At 42.0% G+C, this 21,454-nt stretch overlaps 1 protein-coding gene across 4 annotated transcripts in view; it reads left to right on the top strand.

Annotated features, from left to right (window-relative positions):
* LOC122717525 (optomotor-blind protein-like) overlaps positions 1–21,454 on the top strand; it is a 120,135-nt gene that overhangs the window by 47,523 nt on the left and 51,158 nt on the right. For 3 of the 4 annotated variants that reach the window (XM_043941693.1, XM_043941692.1, XM_043941694.1), the window contains one exon: positions 2,009–2,171. In XM_043941693.1, the coding sequence (XP_043797628.1) occupies positions 2,009–2,171 (163 nt within the window). The remainder of the gene's footprint in view (positions 1–2,008; positions 2,172–21,454) is intronic. The other variant, XM_043941695.1, reaches the window with a different exon arrangement.

A 21,454-nucleotide genomic window follows, 5' to 3' on the forward strand; every position in this document is an offset into this window, starting at 1 on the left:
GCAAAGAACGGAAGGAAAGAAAACTTGTCGCTATTATAAACTTTTTACCAATCTCCTAAAGAGATGACTCGATGGGATCGCGTTTCCTATTAGACACCCGGGTAATTAGCAGGCCGTTAACTTTTTCCTGGAAAGTCGAAACGTGCAGACACGCGCGTTCCCACGGCCGAGAGATCCCCCCTCGTTCCAAAGGTTTTTCGCAAAACGGTGTTAAACGGAACATAAATCGGGGAAATTCGACGATTTCACGAACGTCTGCGCTCTCCAAGAATCGCCGCGTGAATGGCGATCCTCGTTCTCACGAAACTTTTTCTCGCATCCGATTTCTCTTAATTCGAAGAATCCGATTTTAATCGGTTATTAACTCTCCGTTTCCTCCATCGAGCCGAATTTTCAAAAATAATTTATTAAATGATTGTTTTGGAGACTGCGTGTCGATTGTTCAATGGAACGGTAAATAATTTTTCGAATTTTAATTTTCTATCCTGTTCGATTCGTTTTTTTTTTTTTTTTTTTTTTTAAGAATGAAATATCGAGAATATTTTCGAATCGTTGAAACTTTTCCTTCTCGAAAGCGGTGGTTCGGAAGCGTCGCCTCGCCCGTCCGTTTTACGCGCGGGGCCGAGCGTAGAGGGACAATTGGCCGGAGGAGCGAAACGAAGGGAACGAAGGAGCGAGGTCCGCGAGGAGAAAAGTCGACGGCCAATCGAAAGGCAGACCACAATGAACGATTACATCACGCCGGCGACCGCAGCCACTTTGGAACCCGTCGAACGAGTTTCTTCTTCGCTCGCTCGTTTTGACCCACCTGCGACGACGGATCCGACGACCGGCAGACACGCCTCCCTTAAAAGACAACAATCGCGGTAGCCGGTACTTAGAGGAATCAACCGAGAAACTCGAACGATCGACACCTTTCCGCCCGCTTCCTATCCGCCGTCTTGTAACTCGAGAATTGCACCGATTCCACCACGAGCTTAGATTTAAGCAATTTTTACCGTTTCTTTCTTTCTTTCTTTCTTTCTTTCTCTCTTTTAATTTCTTTAAATATTTATTCGATACTTTTTTTCCTTTTCGTTCGAGCCTTATGTCGTCGTATAGCATTTTTGTAGCATCGTTTGATTTTTCTTTTTTTCTTTTTTATTATATATAATAATATTTAATGATAATATATATATATATATATAATAAAATTCATTTAACGTTTTTTTCGGTTGTACGTCACGATCCAATGTTTTCGACACGCGTGATACGATTCTTGAATTTTTTAAAAATATCTATGTGGTATATATTTATATATATATTTTTTAATTGGTATTTCGTAGTCGTTTACTTTATTAATTTTTTTTACCATCAGTTCTTTAAGCGTTATTTATTAAAAATTATCGCACTGACATTTTATTTTTCTTATATCGTATGCTTATATATAATATAAGGTCGTCGAGACGTGTAATATAACGAATGCGTACCGCGGCATAAGAAACGTCAACACTCGAATGTTATTGAAATATCGATTCGACAAAGTCGCTTTCCGGCCACGGTACGGGACGGACGTGTTTCTCTTTGCTCCGCGTATATTATATCGCGTAATTTTAAGCGAATTAAAATCACATCGCGTAATTACGAACAAATTAAACGAGTGTTGTAAAGAAACTTGTATATAGTGGCTCCATCGATACAGTAATTTTTAACGCTTTTTTTAACGATAGAGATCGGACACAAGGAACGCTTTTTATATATCTTTAATACGAAATCTTGAAGTACAACACGCGTGTTTATCGCGTTTTGTCTCCCTAAAGAGAATCATCGATCGTATCGAGGAAAAGAAGTATATTTATTTATATCATCTCGAATATTCTACGTTATGAATAACGTGAGAATTTTCATTGTTTGGATAATCGTGGTCGCGAATTTATAAGAATCGAAAGAAGGAGAAAGAAAGAAAGAAAGAACAACAAGTGGAAAAATTCTCGTTATTAATCGATAAATCTGTTGATTTGTCGAGCAGCAGGTGGATGGTTGCGGGGAAGGCCGACCCGGAAATGCCGAAGAGGATGTACATCCACCCGGATTCGCCGAGCAGCGGTGAGCAATGGATGCAGAAGGTCGTGAGCTTCCACAAGCTCAAACTCACTAACAACATCAGCGACAAGCACGGCTTTGTAAGTACTGTACGTAACGCCAACCAAACAATTACTTACTTACTAGCCTCTAAGTTGGAGCTCCGAGTCTCGCAATTAATTCGCTAACGTTTTGCCCGGCTCACGACCTAACGATCGGCTCGATTAAAAGCTCGTTAGGCCGCGTGCACGACGATGACCACTTCTTGGTGTGCTTGTCTCGCGAATTTTTCCCCAAAATTTATTTGAAAAGATAAAAAATGGAAAGAAATTTGACTCGAAGGGGATCGTGAATCGTGATTCTCTTAGTAGAAATAATAGATGGTTGTAATTCGAAAGAAAGAATTTCTCATTGGAGAAACTTTAACTAGAAAATTATTCTCACGTGTGATTTTCAAAAGAGGAAATTATTTATTTATTATATAAATTCTCGTTTGGATCTTCTTAGAATTTCGCTCTACGCGATTAATATCCAAATATCTTCGTCCCCTAAAATTCCATCCTTCCAAACAAAATCCAAAACAAAATCGCTCCGATCTCAAACGAGAAACTAATCCAGAAATATACGGTGTCCATTTTTCAAATCTTTGTTTAATTATTCGTCTTCGTCGTCTAAACGATTCCAGAACGAAATCTTACAATCTCCATTCAAACAACGAAGAAAGAAGAATGAGAAACATACTTTAATTTATCCTTTCAACAATCTTCAAACGAGAAATTAATCCAGAAACGTATCAATCCCATTTTCAAATCTTTAATTATTCATTTTCTAAATTTATTCCAAAACAAAATCGCGATAAAGTTTAACCAATTCTTACAACGAAGAAAAAAGAACGAGAAATAGAGAAACATACGTGCTTTAGTTTATCCTTTCAACAACCCTCGTTCAAATGATAAACTAATCCAGAAACATACGTATCTATCATTTTCAAATCTTTAATTATTCATCTTATTATTCGTCTAACGATTTATTCCAAAACAAAATCGATTCAAGCAACTCTTGCAACGAAGAAAAAAGAACGAGAAACAGAGAAACATACGATTATTATTTTTATTCCAGCGGATATATTCGAATTCTCAAGATTTAATTTATCGTCCCAAACGAGAAACTAATCCAGAAACATACGTATCTACCCCATTTTCAAATCTTTAATTATTCATCTTCGTCTAAATTTATTCCAAAACAAAATCGCGATAAAGTCCAACAATCTTAGAATTCAAACAACGAAGAAAAAAGAAGAAACATACGTGCTTTAGTTTATCATCCCAACAACCCTCGTCCAAACGAGGAACATACGTATCTACCCCATTTTCAAATCTTGGTTTAATTATTCATCTTCGTCTAACGATTTATTCCAAAACAAAATCGATAAAGTTCAAGCAACTCTTGCAACGAAGAAAAAAGAACGAGAAACAGAGAAACATACGATTATTATTTTTATTCCAGCGGATATATTCGAATTTTCAAGATTTAATTTATCGTCCCAAACGAGAAACCAACTTAAAAACATACGTATCTAAATTTATTCCAAAACAAAATCGCGATAAAGTCCAACAACAATCTTACAATTCAAACAACGAAGAAGAAAGAAGAAACATACGTGCTTTAGTTTATCCTTTGAACAACTCTCGTCCAAACGAGGAACATACGTATCTACCCCATTTTCAAATCTTGGTTTAATTATTCATCTTCGTCTAAACGATTTATTCCAAAACAAAATCGCGATAAAGTCCAACAACAATCTTACAATTCAAACAACTCAAGAAAGACGAGCATAAAGAAACATACTTTACTTTATCCTCTCAAAAGAAGAGAACTAATATACCACCCTATATATCTATATCGAAAATAAGAAGCAGCTACGACTATTAACCCGAGGAATCCATAATAGAAGATTAAGTTATCGCGATGGATTTCGGCGTCAAGTAGTTGCAGCAGCCTGCAGGCTGCAGCCGGTGGCGAGGGCCCTCCTCCCGGCCCTCTCCTCTCTATTAGCCTCACCCCCCTGGCCCCCGGTCGCACGGCCTCCCCGTCCCGTCGTAGCTTTCCTGTGAGAAGAGGACGAGAAAGGGGGAGGGGGACGAAACGGGGTCCTGCGGAAGCCAGCTTCGAAGCAAAGAGGAGAAGAAGCCCGGTTCTTTCAGCGGCCACAACCTCCTCCTCCTCCTCCTCCTCCTCCTCTCCTCCTTCCTCCCCCTCTTCCTTCCCTTCCTCCTGGACGCTGCTGCACCGTTCTCCTTCCCCTCCCCCCCCCTCCTTTTTTTTTTCTTTCTTTTTTTTTTCTTCTTGCGAATCCTTTTTGCGGCGGTCCGTGTCGGCGCCCTTTGAAGGATCCTGCATCGCTGGCTCGTGAAATCTAGTCCTCCAGCCCGGGGACCCAAGAGCGATGTCAATGGCTGCGCTCGCACAGCCCGACCTTTGTTACGGACCAACAGCACCACCACTCTCTCTCTCTCTCTCTTTCTCTCTTCCTCCTCGTCCGTCTCGTCCTTCTCCTTGTCCCTTTTCCTTCGCCGCTTGGAACACCGCGTGCCAATCGTGCGGTACGCCACCATCCTCTCTCTCTCTCTTCGTCTTTCTTCTTCTTCTTCTTCTGCTTCTTCTTCTTCTTCTTCTTCTTCTTGGTTGCTCTCGAAGGGCGAAAGAAGGGGTTGAATCGGGGGAGACGGTAACCATCGTTTCAGCCACGGTTCACCTGCCTCGTCCTCTCCTCGCTCAATCCCTGTGCACGAGCCCAGAAAATATAAAACGGGGCCTCGAAGAGAGAGATTTCTTCTTTCCCAACAACCCTTTCCGGATTCGGGCCAGAGATTTCGAGCCATCTCCTCCGCATAGAGAGAGATTCGCTTCTTCTCGGTTCTTCTTTGGGGGATGTGGGGCGGAAGATGCGCTTTTCTCATCCCGATCGATCGTCAGCTGCGAGGATCTTTATCTTGCGCGGTTTTTTCGGGGAAAAAGTTCCCTCCGCGAGTGTATCTCTTTCCCCCTTTTTTTATTACTAAATTGTAGAAGAAGAATTCGAATGGAGGGGGGGGGGGAAATTTTTGGAATAACTCTTTATTCCAAGGCACGAAAATCGATAGTAGTTCTCTCGATGTTTATAAATAATATTACCTCGCGTTGTGGGAACATTATGATGGATTAGATCATCGTAATAATAATAACGGAACTCAAGTTGAAAACATTTTGATAGAAACAAATTCGATGGAAATTCGTGCAATAACATAATTAAGACGAAGAGAGAATATCTGTTAACGCTGTATTACTTGATCGAACGAAATGACGGGAGGGAAGGAGGAGAAAATTAATTAAACGCCGAAAAGCCCCTAAAATCTTTACCCTTTTTAACGCGAATTTCCGTTTTTGAAACGGGTTAAGAGGTGGTTGAAACAAAAGGCCGGTTGAAAAGTGCCAAGAAAACAGAAATTCCAGGTGTCCCCGGGCCGAAAACGTCGACTTGACTGGTGCCCTCCCTAATTTCCCCGGCCCTGCGAGCGGGGAGCGGGGAAATTAGCGCGGACAGAGGGGGCCGAGGGGAGGACGGTAATCCTCCGGTCGGCCTCTTTGTCGGGAAAATCCCGTGGCGGCAAACAGAAATGAGACACTCGACTCGGGTCTCGAGTCCTTCTTCGAGATGGTTTCCTCGGGTCGGGAGCGTTCCGTGTCCCCCGTTTGGCGCACGAGCAAACACGGGCACGCACGACAGCTCGACGTTTGGAAAAAAGGGCCACGAAGCGTTGGCAAACACCGGGAAAAACGGCCGTCCCATCTCTGGCTCCTGTTGCTCCCGTTTTCCTTCCTTTCCTTTCACATTGGCATTGGAGACGCGTGGGAATGGTGGCACCGATTTCTCGAGGAGGCCCCCCCCCTATTTATAACCGCCGAGGGGGTTAATGGATTTGGTCAATTCCACGTGGAAAACGCGATGAAGTTTGCCCTGATTCGGTCGCTGATCTCTCTTTGTCGCTCGAGGAGGGGGGAGGAGCTCTTGAGGGTTTCTTTTCTTTCTTTTGGGAGGGTGGAAAATGTTTCGGGTTCGCTTCTCGAAGAGGTTGTGTAGTGGGTCGTTTGCCAATCTTCTTGTTATTTGTACAAGGATTTGTATTTTGAAAGGAAAGTATTTTGGAATTTATTTTAAAAGGAAAACAATAGATGCTTAAGTGAGAAATGATTTTTTCCTTTTCTATCTAAAATTCGAACATGCATAAATTACATACAATACATGCAAAAGTATATATATATTATTCGATCAAGTTATCTTATCAAAATCGCCAATAATTCTTTCGTTAAATGTTTCAAGTATGAAATGGACGATAACTTTCAAGTTTTTTTTTTTCTCGAGTAACATATGCGAATACTTTTTCAATTAATCGTATAAAGAATTTTTCGGGACGCAACCAAATCCATTTTAAATCGAATTAATAATGAGATTTACGATCGAGATCAAGAAACAAGGATTTTCTTGCTCTTTCTCCGGGAAATAAAGAAGGAGGAGGGAGGAAGGGAGGAAGGGAAGGAGGGTGTCGCGAATTTTCCCTCGATTTAGTCGTTCTCCGCGCCACTTGACCCTCTGCCTTTATCAAGAATACTTGATCTCCGCGTTTAATCCGCGCAGGCATCCGTCGTCCTTCCACCCCGAATTCTCCTCCTTCTCGAGTGCTTCGACAAAAGCGCATCCTCTCTCTCTCTCTCTCTCTCTCTCTCTCTCTCTCTCTCTCTCTCTCTCTCTTTCTCTCCTCTTCCTTTTTTGCTCCCGAATATTTTCCTCGATCAAGAGATCGTTGATTTTTCGAATCTTTCGGATCCGAGATCGAAGGAACCGAGAATTCTGTAATAAGATTACGTGCAAGAGGGGGATAAGAAAAAGAATTTGTAAGAATATATTACGAGAGGTATCTCGTGATTATTTCGAATTCGAGAGATGAAGGTGTACACGAGAGGATATCGAATTAAGTAAGAATAAAGATTCGCGCACGAATTAATCCAAAGGGATTGGAAAAATCGCTCCACAAATTTGGAGAATCTGTAGAAAAGAAGAAAAAAAGAAAGAAAGAAAGAGGAAAAAATGGAATCGAAAATAGAGAAGAAAAGAAGTCGAATAAGAGTTTGGCCTGGAAAATCAGTTTTAATGTCCGCGTTTCCCGGGGCCCCGAGAGATCCTTTTTCCAATATCCTGAAAATTAAAACGGGAAACAATCAGCCGTTGGACGAAACGAATCGAGCGAAACTGGATCAAACGTGCCTCGCAGCTTTAATTATCCAGCGTGTCCAACCTGCGATCGCAGCCACGAGCAGCAGCAGCAGGAAGAGGAGGAGGAGGAGGAGGAGGAGGAGTGCACGCGGAAAATTGCACGCTCCCGTTTCTGTCCTGGAAACGTGATTTGCTTAGCGTGCACCTGCACACCTGGCGCCCCCCTCTCCCCCCTCCTCGACATGTCGCTTAGCGTTCCATTACCGCTCGCGCCCCCTCCCCCGGCCTCTCATCCGCCCACGCTTGATTTTTCCTCTTCCCCCTCCTCCACTCGCCCCCGTTTTCCCTCGATATGGAAATTGTTTCGAGCGGCGGAGGATGGAGAAAATTGGCCGATTTCATTGGCCGATGGGAGCTTGTTGGAGCTCGTGGAGTTTCGAGAGAATTTTTCTGGATGGGATGTTCTCCGCATTTTGGAATATTTTTCTTTTTTTTTTTTTTTTTTTTTTTTTTTGGATCCCTCGATTCGAAATTGGACAATTTTTTTCCCCCTCCATCTGCAGCTCGAACCCGTCTTTGGATTATATCGAGGGGTGGATGAGTTTCGTATAATAGTAGAAGTTTAGAAGAATGGATTTTTAAATTTTCCGTAATTATCTCGCGTTAGTTTTCTCGTCGGAGTTTTAACAGTTGAAAAGTTGATTTTGTCTTCTTCTTCGAATGTTCGAGTACATAGTTGAAGGCTGGTTGCCACATGTTTTTAAATTTTTCTTTTTCTTTCTTATATATATATAAGAAATTATATTTTATTGACGAAGCCGTAATAATAGGAAAGGAAGAATAAATCAAAGAGCGATTAATTATAACGCGATGTTCGTTCAAAAAACAGTTGGAATCGTAAATTGTTTATCTCGATCTCAAATAGAAAAGAAGCAAAAGAAGAGAAACGTGACCGAAAGAAGGTCCACCGCTTTCAACCGCGACAAGAGAAAGAACAACCCCATAACCTCCTCTTCCACCCTCCCCCAAAAAAGAGGTACGAATCAACAACCCTTTCTTCCAAACTTTTTTCGCGACAGAAGAACACACACGCGAATTAATTGGACAAAAATTCCCGCCAACAACCCCCATTCTTCCTCCTGGAGGATAATTCACTCCCCCATCGTCGTCACAACATCCCCGATACGAACGCGTTTACGACCTAAAAAAAGAAAAAAGAGAAGAAAGGAGGAAGAAACAACGAAAGAAACGAGGACAGTCGAACAGAATTACTTTTCGTCCAACTTACGTTTCGAGGCGTTTTTTATTTTTTATTTTTTCCCTCCCCGTGATATTTTCTTTACTCTTCCTCGTCCCACGCGTTGCGTGCACGCACCCACGCGGCCAAGCACGCGCCGCCTCATTACGATATCGCGTGCTTGCCTATCGAGGCTTGCGAGCTTCGGCCATTTTGCTGTCCGACCAACACCGAACCGATCCGCTTCGTTGCTCGATCATTCCTCGTCTTATTTCTCGCTCTTGAAGAGTTTTTGGATGTCGAGGATGAAGAATATTGAATGTTGGTGATACGTCTCCTTTCTTTTCGAATCGTAAATACGAGAAAGGGGTGGTGATATTGGGCTGCAATGGAGAGACGTCACTTTTCCTCGAGTCGAAGAAGACTTGGATTTTGCGGGGGATGGAAATTGGAATTTAATCTTGGCGTGGAGTTTAATGAAGAAAATATATTATAATATATCCATTCGCAAATGCTATCGATATTTTCAAAAAATATCGATACTTTAGCCGTAATGTATATGATCGGTGAGTTGTGCATGATTTAGGATGCGTTGCAAAGCTCTTCATTGTCGAACTGTGTATGGTGGGAGGCAATCGAATGTAACAAAAAGTTCATATAAATAGACTATGTTGATGTTGTATCTGGAAAAATGAAGAATGGGGGGTGCGAGGAGAAGGAATGTGGGATGATAATTTTTGCTTTTGACGGTATTTGAAAAATGAAGAAGGAAGGGAACCGTTTTTTCTTTCGTTATTAAAGGAGGAGGGGAAGATTCGGAAGGGTAGAAATTAAAACCGTTGTGTGACTCGAGGCAATTTATTGGCTCCTGGATGCAAATTCGCCTCTGTTTCGGCAACAATCCCATTTGGGTGATTAAGATAAAATGCGAAAAAGGTGGTTACAGAAGGCTATCTGTATAATAAAACTCTTTAATAGCTTGATATTTATTCTCTCTCGAGTTACACGAGTTATACGCGTTTATGGAGAACCTTTTAATTTTAAAAGCGAAAATTTAAAGGCTTAATGGAATTCTTGCGGAAACTAATGGAGAAACTATTTAAACTATTTTAACTAATCTAAATTGTAATCTCTAAATTTCCATAGGAATATATCACTCGACGTTGGAAAATTGTAACCGCGTTATCTTCCCTCTTTTTTTTTTTTCTTTTCTTTTCTTTTTTTTATTTTTCCACCAAACAACAATCTCGACAAAGATCGCGCGTTTAGGAACACGATTCTTCCCACGAAACAAATCTAATCTGGATGGATTTTCGAAGGACAAAAGGGGGGAGGGGAAAGGGAGAAATTTGCTCATTTTCGGAATAATGAGAGGAAAATTGAGCGGAGGCGGAAAGGAACGCGCGAACCGAGCCCTTGGTTGAAAAATCCACCCCCTCGCCACTCCCGGATAGAATCTGGCGCAGAATTGGCGCGATCGTTAGCCGGGGAGGGGGAGGCGTCCCCGAGGGAAATCTGCAGGAGTGCGTGTCGAATGTGGCCACGGCAAAACGGTTCAACGATGCCCGCGAGAGAGGGCGTCCCACCCCTCCCACGCTGTCGATGAAATTTCGAAAAATCTCTATCCTCCTCGCCCCTTCTTCTTCCTCCCTTCTTCTTCGCGCGCGAGGAGTACACACGTTCGCTTCGTGGCGTACGATTCTTTTTCCAACCTCGAAGAGGATTCTTCTCCAAAATTTTTATTCCGCTTACCAATTATTATTAATTCTTATATTATAGAGAATTTTTACTTTATACATGCAGGCTACAGAAAAATAATAACAAGTTTCAACGACGATTATTAGGGGTAGAGAATTTCGCAACTTTATTTCGAGGGTTTATTCGAAGAAGAATAGAAGAGCAATAGTCTGCTTCGTAACTAAATCTTCGAACAGTTTACATTTACAAAAGAGTGAGAAAGAGAGTATTCCGTAGAAATGGCTTCGAAGGCTGGTGGAAAAAATTCGTGGATCGCACGAATGATGATGATGGTCGTATCGAGGCATCATCGAGGCGATTCAGTGGCGGGCAATTTGCGTTTGACCGGGCGTGGAATCCGCGGTGGTTGTCGATCGTTGTAATAAATGGGATAATGACGTAACGGTGTAGGCCACGCGAGGAGGCCGAATAATTATTTGCCCTGTGCCACTCTCTCGCCGTTTCCCTTCGAGACGAGGAAATCTCCCTTCCGAGGTTCTTTCCTCGATCCCTCCCTTCTTTCCTCGATCAGTTTCGATCGGCATTGGATATTCTCAGAATTTTTCCATTCTCTTTGGACGAGAATCGTTTCAAGGGTTTGAGATCGTGTCAAGTTTTTGTTAGATTAGATTTAGATCAATGTTACTCGACAGGAGGGTTTTCATTGGATATTTTTCGATGGCAACTGTGTCGTTGAAATATTTATTAGATATTCTCGAGGGCAGAACTTTTCCATTCTCTTTAGAATTTTTGGAGAATTGCTTGAAATTGTGTTAAATTTTTTTTAGATTAGATTTAGATTAATGTTACTCGACAGGAGGTTTTTAATTGGATATTTTTCGATGGTACCTGCGTTGTTGAAATATTTTATTGAATATTCTCGAAGATTCTTGGCAGAATTTTTTCATTCTTTTTGAAGTTTTTGGAGTTTTTGGAGAATTATTTCAAGCGTTTGAGATCGTGTCAAATTTTTGTTAGATTAGATTTAGATCAATCGTCGTTGAAATATTTTATTGGATATTCTCGAGGGCAAAACTTTTCTCTTTAGAGCTTTTGGAGAATTGTTTGAAGCGTTTGAAATCGTGTCAAATTTTTGTTAGATTTAGATCAATGTTACTCGATAAGAGAATTTTAATTGGATATTTTTCGATGCGTCGTTGAAATATTTTTTAGAATATCTCGAAGATTCTTGGCAGAATTTTTCCATTCTTTTTGGAGCTTTTGGAGAATTGTTTAAAGCGTTTGAAATCGTGTCAAATTTTTGTTAGATTAGATTTAAATCAATCGTCGTTGAAATATTTTATTGAATATTCTCGAGGGCAAAACTTTTCTATTCTCTTTAGAGCTTTTGGAGAATTGTTTCAAACGTTTGAGATTGTGTCAAATTTTTGTTAGATTTAGATCAATGTTATTCGACAGGAGGATTTTCATTGAATATTTTTCGATGGCACCTGCGTCGTTAAAATATTTTTTAGGATATTCTCGAAGATCTTCGGTAGAATTTTTCCATTCTTTTTGGAGCTTTTGGAGAATTGCTTGAAATCGTGTCAAATTTTTGTTAAATTAGATTTAGATCAATGTTATTCAACAGGAAGATTTTCATTGGATATTTTTCGATGCGTCGTTGAAATATTTTATTGGATATTCTCGAAGATTCTTGGCAGAATTTTTCCATTCTTTTTGGAGTTTTTAGAGTTTTTGGAAAATTATTTCAAGCGTTTGAAATCGTGTCAAATTTTTGTTAGATTAGATTTAAATCAATCGTCGTTGAAATATTTTATTGAATATTCTCGAGGGCAAAACTTTTCTCTTTTGGAGAATTTTTTTAAAGCGTTTGAAATCGTATCAAATTTTTCTTCAATTAGATTTAGATCAATGTTGCGAAATATTTATTATAACGCTTTGATTCAAGAAAACTAACTCTAATCTAACCGCCAGTGTTCTCACTCGCGTATCTTATCAAAAATTTCTTGCGCGCGAATGCAAGGAAGCTTGTCATCGCAACGCCGACGACACGCATATGAAAAAGGCAAAGGAGAAAAGTAAAAACGTAATAAAACGGGAGAATGGACGGGAGTTGAAACTCGTTTGTTTCGTTATCTTTCGTTGTTCAATGCCCGCTCCTCTCCTAATAACCCTTCCCTGTCCGACGTGATGATCGATCGCAATCTTTATAGCGCGTGTTGTACTTCATTAGCCGGCGTCAAAGACACCGATGTCGCGCAATTATCGCAGCTGATAACGAGCAATTGCGATTACAATCGCTACCTTTGACTCATTACCATTTGTCTGCTCGCACATTTATCATATATCCCTGTCTAATGAAATTGTTTCGCATGATAATGCAGTCTAAGTTCAAGTTTACGAATAAAGAAAGAAAGAAAGAAAGAAAGAAAGAAAGAAAAAAAAGAAAAGAAATATGCAACCACGATTCGTCTAACCGAATGATTCACAGAATAAAAACAAGAATCCAACGAATCCTTACGAAGAACGAAAGCCCATTTATATTTCTATTTCATCTCGAACGAACAAATTTTTCGCTTTCCTCCACCCCCCCCCCCTCTCGTGTGCCTTACGAGAGAGAGAGAGAGAGAGATCCGATTCGACTCGAGTGAAGAAAGGAGAGGGGGAAGGCAAGACGCGCAAATCCGTAGGGAGCGCAATTTCTGGAAAAACGAATACCCACCGCGGCGAATTGCACGTGTCGAATGCTAATGCGTGGCTGGTGGCACCTGCGCTGCCACGGAGCAATGAGAGCCGAACAAGGCGAAAGGCGGTTATTCATGAACTGCAGCCAGCCGCGCGCTCACCATCGACACGGCGCACAAAAGGGGAGGGGGAGGAAAAGAGGAAAAGAGGAAGGACGGTGTGCGTGTATGCGGGCGCTGATTAACGAGAGGCCGTTGCTGCCTGGCCGACACGTAGCTGGGCGTTAAAACCGAGATACCGAATAATATCGTCCATCGCGCAGGATCTGACTTTTCCATTTTCCTTCAATATCCTTCTTTTGAGATATCGATTCGAAGCGATTGAGATTTCAATTCGTTTCTCGATCGAAAATTTTAATTGTAACATTCGATAATCTTCGAGACACAGATTCGGGTAAATTAATAATACGATTTCCTTTCTAAATACATATATATATATGTAATAAATATAAAACGAAACATTCGATAATCTTCGAGACACAGATTCGTAAATTAATAATACGATTTTCTTTCTAAATATATATATATATATATGTAATAAATATAAAACGAAATATTCGATAATCTTCGAGACATAGATTCGGGTAAATTAATAATACGATTTCCTTTCTAAATATATATAAATATAAATATAAAACGAGGTCGAGGATTGTTTTTTTTTTTTCGTTGAAAAATGGAAGGAACAAAGCTTCCTTCTTCCCGTCGATAACGCCAGCTGACATTCCGATTCACGATTTATAGCGGCGCGTGTCACCTGTCGCGTCCAACTTATTTCCAGGAGGAGGACGCATCGAGGCGAACATCTGTCGCGGTCCCCGCCCCGGTGGCTCCCCCCAAACGGTTCGAAAATTCGGATGGAGCGTGTGACAGCCGTCGGTCATCCGTCGTTCACGAACAATCACGAAGGTTGGGGAACCGCGAGTTCGTTTCACGCTGTAATTTCGTTAGGAACCGTTCTCCTCGCGGTTTCTAAAGTGGCCGCAATTTCGCGGGAGGGAATTTGGGTCAGCTTCTTAAAATCTTCGACTCGAAGCGAGCTGGCTGTCGTTTTTCTTTTTCCAAGGGAAGGGGTAGGTTTGGCGAAGGATTTTTCGATTGATTTGAATTGTGATTTCTTTCTCCTTTTTTTTTTCTCTCCAGGGGAGGAGAGGGTGAAAAATGGTATTTTGAGAATCGTATTTGATCGTAAAACAGAGAAGTTTGAATTTTATTTTATTTGTTATAAACTTCTTTTTTTCGAAATTCTGAAACAAAGATCTAACGTAGGCATTGATCGATAAGGCAAATCACTTTCTCCAACACCGGCAACACTTTTCCAAACCTCGAAAATACAAGAGAACTCTTGTCCCAACTCCACATCCATTAATAACCCTCTCCCAGAGAAACCACCCTCTCCATGACACTGCGAGGACCATCGCATCCCTTAGCTCGATCTTGGAACGATTCCTCCTCCTCCTCTTCTTCTTCTTCGACGGAGAGAGAGAGAGAGAGAGAGAATAATCCGTGGCCGATAAAGGGGCGGACGTGTCTTGCAACCCCCGTCGGATAGGACGCTCGTTTTTAATAGAATCGAACAGGCGGTAAGCCGATCCCGGCCGATCTGTCTTCCTGCCTCCTTCCACCACCACGACAACCGATCCACCAATCGAGAGACGACCCCCTTCCTCCTCCTCCTCCTTCCCTGGCTTCCTTTCCCCGGAAGCAAACAACCCCTGGCGCGATGCTAACGGCCGTCCCGCAGCCAAGAGTTGATGGATATCCCCGAATGGATCTTGTTGCGATCTTGTTTCTGGTGATCTTCTGGTGAGCGATGATCTTCGTCCTCTTCGTCCGCCTTTCGAGTTAGTTACGCGTGTTAGGGGGATGAGAGTCGCGTTGTGTGTGACGAGTAAAGAAGGAAGGGGTTGTGGTAGGTCTGTTTTGGGGTTGGAGGAAACTGGAACTTCGTTTACGTAGTGGTGGTCGAAATTGGGGGTAGGTTCTTTTTAAGGGTAATGGTAATTTGACAGGGGGAGGAGGGTAGTGGTGCTCTCTTTGCTCGTTTGAGGATTGGAAAGAAGAGGTTGTGAGATACGAAATGTTGTTAGAGCATCCAAAATTTTATCGTCCGAATCGAGGATCGAGGAAAATATTTTGATTTTTGATATACCTTCTCGAGTTGAATAATCGAAGAAGGGAGAAGCAAGGACAAAGGAAATGAGCTAATTAGGGAGAGAAACGCGCGAGGCTGATTATGATGTTATGATATAAATAATTATATATATTAAATAATTAAATGTTTTAATTGGAAATTAAATGTAATAGTAGTTATACTATATATATATATAATAAATAAATAAATAAAAAAATTTATTAAGTAATTATATTTTAATAGTAATTAAATTAATATGTAAATAAATGTATAAAGAAATAATCAAATTACATCAACGAAATGTCAGATTGCCAGTTCAAAATTAATATTATGTATATATGAAAATTGAATTTTTATTATTCGATATAAAGATACAAATAAAAAAATTGATCCAATTAAAACATGTAAGCCGTGAAATCCAGTTGCTATAAAAAAAAATTGAGCCATAAATTCTATCATTAAAACAAAAATCGAGGGAAGAAAAGAGTTTTCGAATTCGGTTTCGTTTTTACGCCGGGGACATTATTTCGCATCGCCTTTGCCGCGGCAAGGATCGTTCGAGGAGAGGAGAGAATCGTGGGAAAAGGGGTGGGTTGAAAAGGGACAGAGCTCAAAGGCGGCGAAACGCGGAAATTTTCTCCGCCGCTTTTCACCCTCCGGGCCGAGCCACTTCCGACGGAGAGGAAAATTGAACCGACCGATTTTTCATTTTTTTCCAACCGATCTCTGTGTCGATTCCCTTGCCGGCGATCGAGAATTAATAAAAGAATCGAAAACTGAAATGAATAGATGGCCCTACGTAGATACGATCGAGAATAAATAATAAGAGAAAAAAAGCTTGTTTCGAGTATTCAACATTTCTGACACTTGCCTAAATATGCCGTGTAATTCTTTTTCACCAGTTTTTTTTTTTTTTTTTTTTTTTTTTTTTTACCGTAAACGCAGAAAACGTTTGAAAATATTCCAGGGACAAGAGACGATTCTTATGTACAAAGAAGAGATTGCTCGTTTGGCGGCGGGATAAAAAATTTCATTGGTCAAAGGGCGAGAGAATTATAAATTGTTTCTAAGGTTGTTCCCAGCGAGGTCTAGTATCTAAGAAGGTAAATAATTCTTGTCTGGTTCCTCGCCGGTGGTGGTAAGAAGATGTTTTTTGAAAGAGTCTCTCTCTCTCTCTCTCTCTCTCTCTCTTTACGCGCAAGAAGGTAATTTACCACCCTTGACGATGTTTTCGCAAAAACAACTGACGCTAAAGTCTCGGCCGCTTCGCCTGGAATAATTCTAAACGCGGCGGAGAGCGACGAAAAAAAGATTCTCCGTGAAGGAAACCGCGGCCGCTTTTATCCAGGTGAACACGGTGGAAAAGTTTCTTGTAAACTTTTCGAGAGCAGAGAGATTTCTTTAAATAATCGTAACCTTGTTAACCCTTTCTCGTGAAAATTAATTGTGCGCCTCTCGGTGAAAGTCAAAAAGAAAAAAATGTTCGCACGCACAGCTTTCATCAAAAGCTTCCCGTCGAAAATTTCCAACGTTGACGTATAACCTATAATTCACATCTATAAATTTATTATTATAAATTCCAAACCTTTTTTACCATCAAATCTACCAAAAAAAAAAAAAAACTTTTTTATCCTCCGTCATTTTCCTAGAAAGAAAAACATTCCAGAAGAAAACTCGACAAATACCTTCCTCCCCTCGACGAATATCCACGAAACGTCCATCGAGACCAGTCGAGATAAATTTCTCAACCTCCTTTCGCCTTTCCTTTTCCTTCCAAAAAGCAAAAAAAAGGAAATCGAAGAAAATCGCGAGAAATAGAAAACGAAGGAGAACAAGAATAAGAACAAGTATAAGAAGAAGAGGAGGAGGTAGAGAACGATTTGCAAAGCGCGTTAACAAAGAGCGGAGAGGACGACAAAGAGCGTAACCACCCCACCTCCTCCTCCTTGTCTCGCGCGCGCGCACTCACCACACACACACACACACACACGCACACGCACACAGGTCCCCCTCGACGGGTAAACGTGCATGCGCGTGCACATATTGCACGTACGTCGCGGCATATGCGTGAGGGGAGGCAAGAAGGGCGTTTCTGTAGGCGGTCGCCACCCCCCACCACGTGGCCAAGAGCCTCGCCGGGGGTCGAGGGTGGGGGGAGGGTGAGCGAGACAGGAAACGCGCGGTGTGTATCCTGGAGAAGGGCGAACCGAGGTCCCTTCCACCGACAGACTCGTCTCTCCCCTTGCTCCTTTTTTCCCTTCTTTCTTTCTTTCTTTCCTTCCTTCTTTTCCCCTCTTCCCGTGTGCACGAGAAGCAACGGCGGAGGGGTGGAGGAGGCGAGATCATCATCCAAGCAATGGGGAGGGGGGTTGATTTTCGTATTGATACCGTACATAGGATCTGGATCTGGTATATTTTCGCCGGACAATAATTCTAAAAAAGGGGCCGTAATTTGTGAGGGATCGTGTTTTTCGGGGGGAGGATCGTTGAACGTGTCGCGGACATGTTGAAGATAGGTTAGGTTAGGTTAGGTGATTTCTGTACATGTTCGAAGCAGTTTAATTGTTCTTGACATCGTGGGAATCATCCCCTAATGGACGTAGTGCAACTTGGTATGAAACAAATAATAATTTGAATGAGTATAAGGCGATTGTATCTGTTCTCTGTCAATTTGAATCGTTATTACACCCAAGAATTCCTTTAATTGAAACCGAATGATTTAAAACAATTAAAAATTAACTCGTTTCAACGATCGAATTCACATTGCTCAACGAATAAGAAAGGGACGTCTTCGAAAGAAGAAGAAGAAGAAAAAAATAACTCCTTGTATAACGTTCAGAATTCAAGGCTCGCGATTCAATCCCCCCCCCCCCTTCCGTCGAGAATTTTCCACGAGATGACCGAGTTTCCGGGCGGTGATTCCACGCGTGTCGGGCGCGCGAGGCCGCATAGGAAAAAACGAGAAGGAGGAAAGGAAAATAAAAGGATCGCGGCACAAAGTGGTCCAGGCAGCGCGAAGAATTCCCCTCGGTTCGGGGAGACGAAAATTCTTGGAATTCTTTCGGCGAGCTCGCCCCTCCGCCGGCTCACGCATGGCGCCACCAAAGTGAAATAGACTCGAATAATATATTTCGAGGGGGAGGTGGGGGGGAGCCCGAACCTTTTCGAACATTCCGCCTCCCAAATTTTATTGTTCCTCGATCGCCTCGTTTCACTTTCCTTTCGTGAAACTACTGAGGGTGAATAAAAAAAAAAAAAAAAAAAAAACAACGATCGACGAAACATTATCATCCAATGATCCATTCTACCAAAAAAAATAAAATCCACGCTCCTTTCTTTAATTTCAACAATACGTGCATCGTAACATCTCTAAATCACTCTGATTCAAACGGAAACACTGAAGAACAGAAAAGGACCGTAAAAAAGGGGGGGGCAGGGATAGGAAAATTACAAGGAAAATTTTGCTTTGTTCGTTCGTGCTACTTCTCCAAAAGAGAGAGAGAAAGAGAGAGAGAGAGAGTTGCTTTTGGATAGCGAGGGCAAGGTAATGCGATGGCGGCGTGATGTTGTCGGAGGGTAAATATTAATTAGCGTGCCTCTGTGTTCATTTCGTTGTGCCCCGTTTGCACACCGGCGTTTCCGAGGAACGGCGTTAACCCGAATAAACACATTTTCGCCCGGCGCCAGTCACACCTTCCGGGATTTTGGCTTTCCCGAATAATTAAACGAGGCCCTCCCTCTCTCTCTCTCTCTCTCTCCCCCCCCTTCGCGAGGCCGTTTCCGCCGAAATTTCACGCTCGGTATCGATCTCCCTTTGCCTATCGGCCAAATTTCGACCAATTCGCCCGAACCGTTTAGAACGAGCAAATATCCCTCGCCATACCGTCGACGTTGTTCCCGCAATGCGACTTCTTCTGTACTGCTTGAGGGGAGGGGAAAAAATGAATGAGTTGGTCCCCCTTTTTCTTTTTTTCTTTTTGAGTCCGAGGAACTCGTATATATCGAGGATATTAATGGATACTATCGAAGGGGACAGAATATTCTCTGATTTGTTCAATAATAATAATAATAATAATAATAATAATAATAATAAATATGGATCTCGTGTATTTCATAAAGAGGATACATGTAAATAGGTTTAAATAACATTTAAGATTTAAGAGAAATGAGAACTCTTTTTAAAAGAGAGAGAGAGAGAGAGAGAAGGTCGTTCTATTGCCTTCCATCCGTCCCTTCCATGAAGAAGGACGGAACAGAGTTGAGCGAAGGCGAACCACGAATAAGGAGCAAGGATTGGACGGAGGACGTGATATCGGGCTGCTCGATGACGAGCGATGGGCTCGAGAGGGAGGTAAAGAGGGGGACGCAGAGGGAGGGGGAGAAAAGGAAAAAATCGGAAAGGTGAACAGCGGTGAAAAGCAAAGAGGGTTGACGAGCGGGAGGAGGGGCAGTTTTCTGTCTCTCACCATCGAAGCGTGAGGCGGACAAGTCCACGGCTCTTCGTCCACGTTTGTAGCGGCTAAGCCGGCGCGACATCTCGAAAACCACGACACGGCCTTTGGGCCTTTCATCGTCTTGCCATCGTTCTCTGGTACTACTACTCCTCTGGTAACGTTTCGCGTTACGCAATACGCCGACCACCTAGGGAATTTCGCTGCTCGCGCGCCACCATCCGCTCTCTCGTGCAATTACTCCTCTCTCTCTCTCTCTCTCTTCTCGTTTAAGCGTTTAAGCGTCTCAAAGAGACAAATCGATCTTGGAGATTCGATCGAAGACAGCGAACATTTTTATTTTTCAAGAGGGTTTAGTTTAGTTTTGGAAGAATTATTTTAAAAAAAAAGTGAAAAACAGAGATGGTATTATTTCGAAAGAGTTTAAAAATTGAAAGAGGAAATATGTGATAAAGGAATTAGGAAATTATAGGAATATAGACTACCAACTGCTTAATCACGTGGTTTGTGAAACACTTCCGGCCAACGAATGTTTTAGGGCGTGAATCGAAACGAAACGAAACGAAACGGGAAAAGATGTAGAATAATAATTAACGGAGGAATAACAAGTACGACGTGCGGAATGCAGCGTTTTTTCCCTTGCGCCACACCTGGATACCATAGTTGCCCCTTTTTCTTGAACGCGTGATCTCTCTCGCGCGTGGAATATTCGAAAATCGTTGCTCCTGCGATAATTTGCGACTCGCTCACCTCGTTTGCTTCTAACCTATAAATTGTAAAATCTATTTTGAGGAATTTCGAGATGTCGACGGGATAGCGAAAAGGATAGGAAGAGTAAAAATTAGAGAAAAGGGGAACGATAAAGTATCCCCGAACGTGGAAGGTTTCCGATAGGTCGGGACGATTAGTATCGGTGCCAGAAACTGTTTTTCCCGACGGTAGCCGATGATAATTACCGGAGATAAACGAGGGAAAGGGACATTCTATCGAGCTGGTGGTCAGCCATCGGTCAGGCAGGGAAATAAACGAAGCTGTAAAAAAAAAAAAAAAAGAAGCTAAAACGACTTTCGACCAGATGACTCGGTTTTCGATCAGGCTATTTCCTTCTGCTTGACCCGCTTGCCAAGTGACTCTCCCAATGGACAACCGTCGTCATTTTTCCATCCTCGTCGTGTAATTCTTAAATCTGGAATTTTTGATTATATTATTTCCAGACTTTTTCGAAAATTTTTAGAAATCTTAATCCACTTTCATTAAATATTACAAATATACAAAAAAAAAAAAATCTAAAAGAGAGATATATTTATATATTTTCAAATTCTATATCGTACGAAGAGTTCTTTATCATATATATTTAATAACTTGCTCAAAGTCCCTCCACCGTTAACGGTCGAACTCCGTCGGTAAAAAAGAAGCCCTCCAATCGAAAATCCCTAGAAAAGCCGTAATCGTTGGACCTCGGGGCGACGTTCGTTCTCGCGCTTTTCCCTCCATTAACATCTCGTTTTACGAGGCCCTTGAACAGACTTTTACCGGTTTTTGTCACGGCCACGGAACGAGCCAGCGGCCAGGAAGTCCCGATTACCGGTGGTTATCCTTTAATGGCACGCTTCGTGGACCGATCCTGGACCACCGAGTCGAACGAGCGCTCGCCTTTCTATTTTTTTTCTTTTTTTCCTTCCACGCTGACGCGGCAGAAATCATGCTCCAAGGATGATGATCACCGCCGTGATCCTTGTTGACCACGGGAGGGAAAGGGTATCTCGTGTTTCTCTCGTGAGTAGATAGGAGTAGTTTGTTGCTGGGAAGGGAAAAAGAGGACTCGGGTAAACTCGAGCGCCCGAGTGTATAAAAATACTTTTATTAGGTGGGTTTAGA

The sequence above is a fragment of the Apis laboriosa genome, unplaced genomic scaffold (genome assembly GCF_014066325.1).
Source record: "Apis laboriosa isolate Shangri-la unplaced genomic scaffold, ASM1406632v1 scaffold5213_cov150, whole genome shotgun sequence".
In the NCBI taxonomy this organism is placed as follows: domain Eukaryota; kingdom Metazoa; phylum Arthropoda; class Insecta; order Hymenoptera; family Apidae; genus Apis; species Apis laboriosa.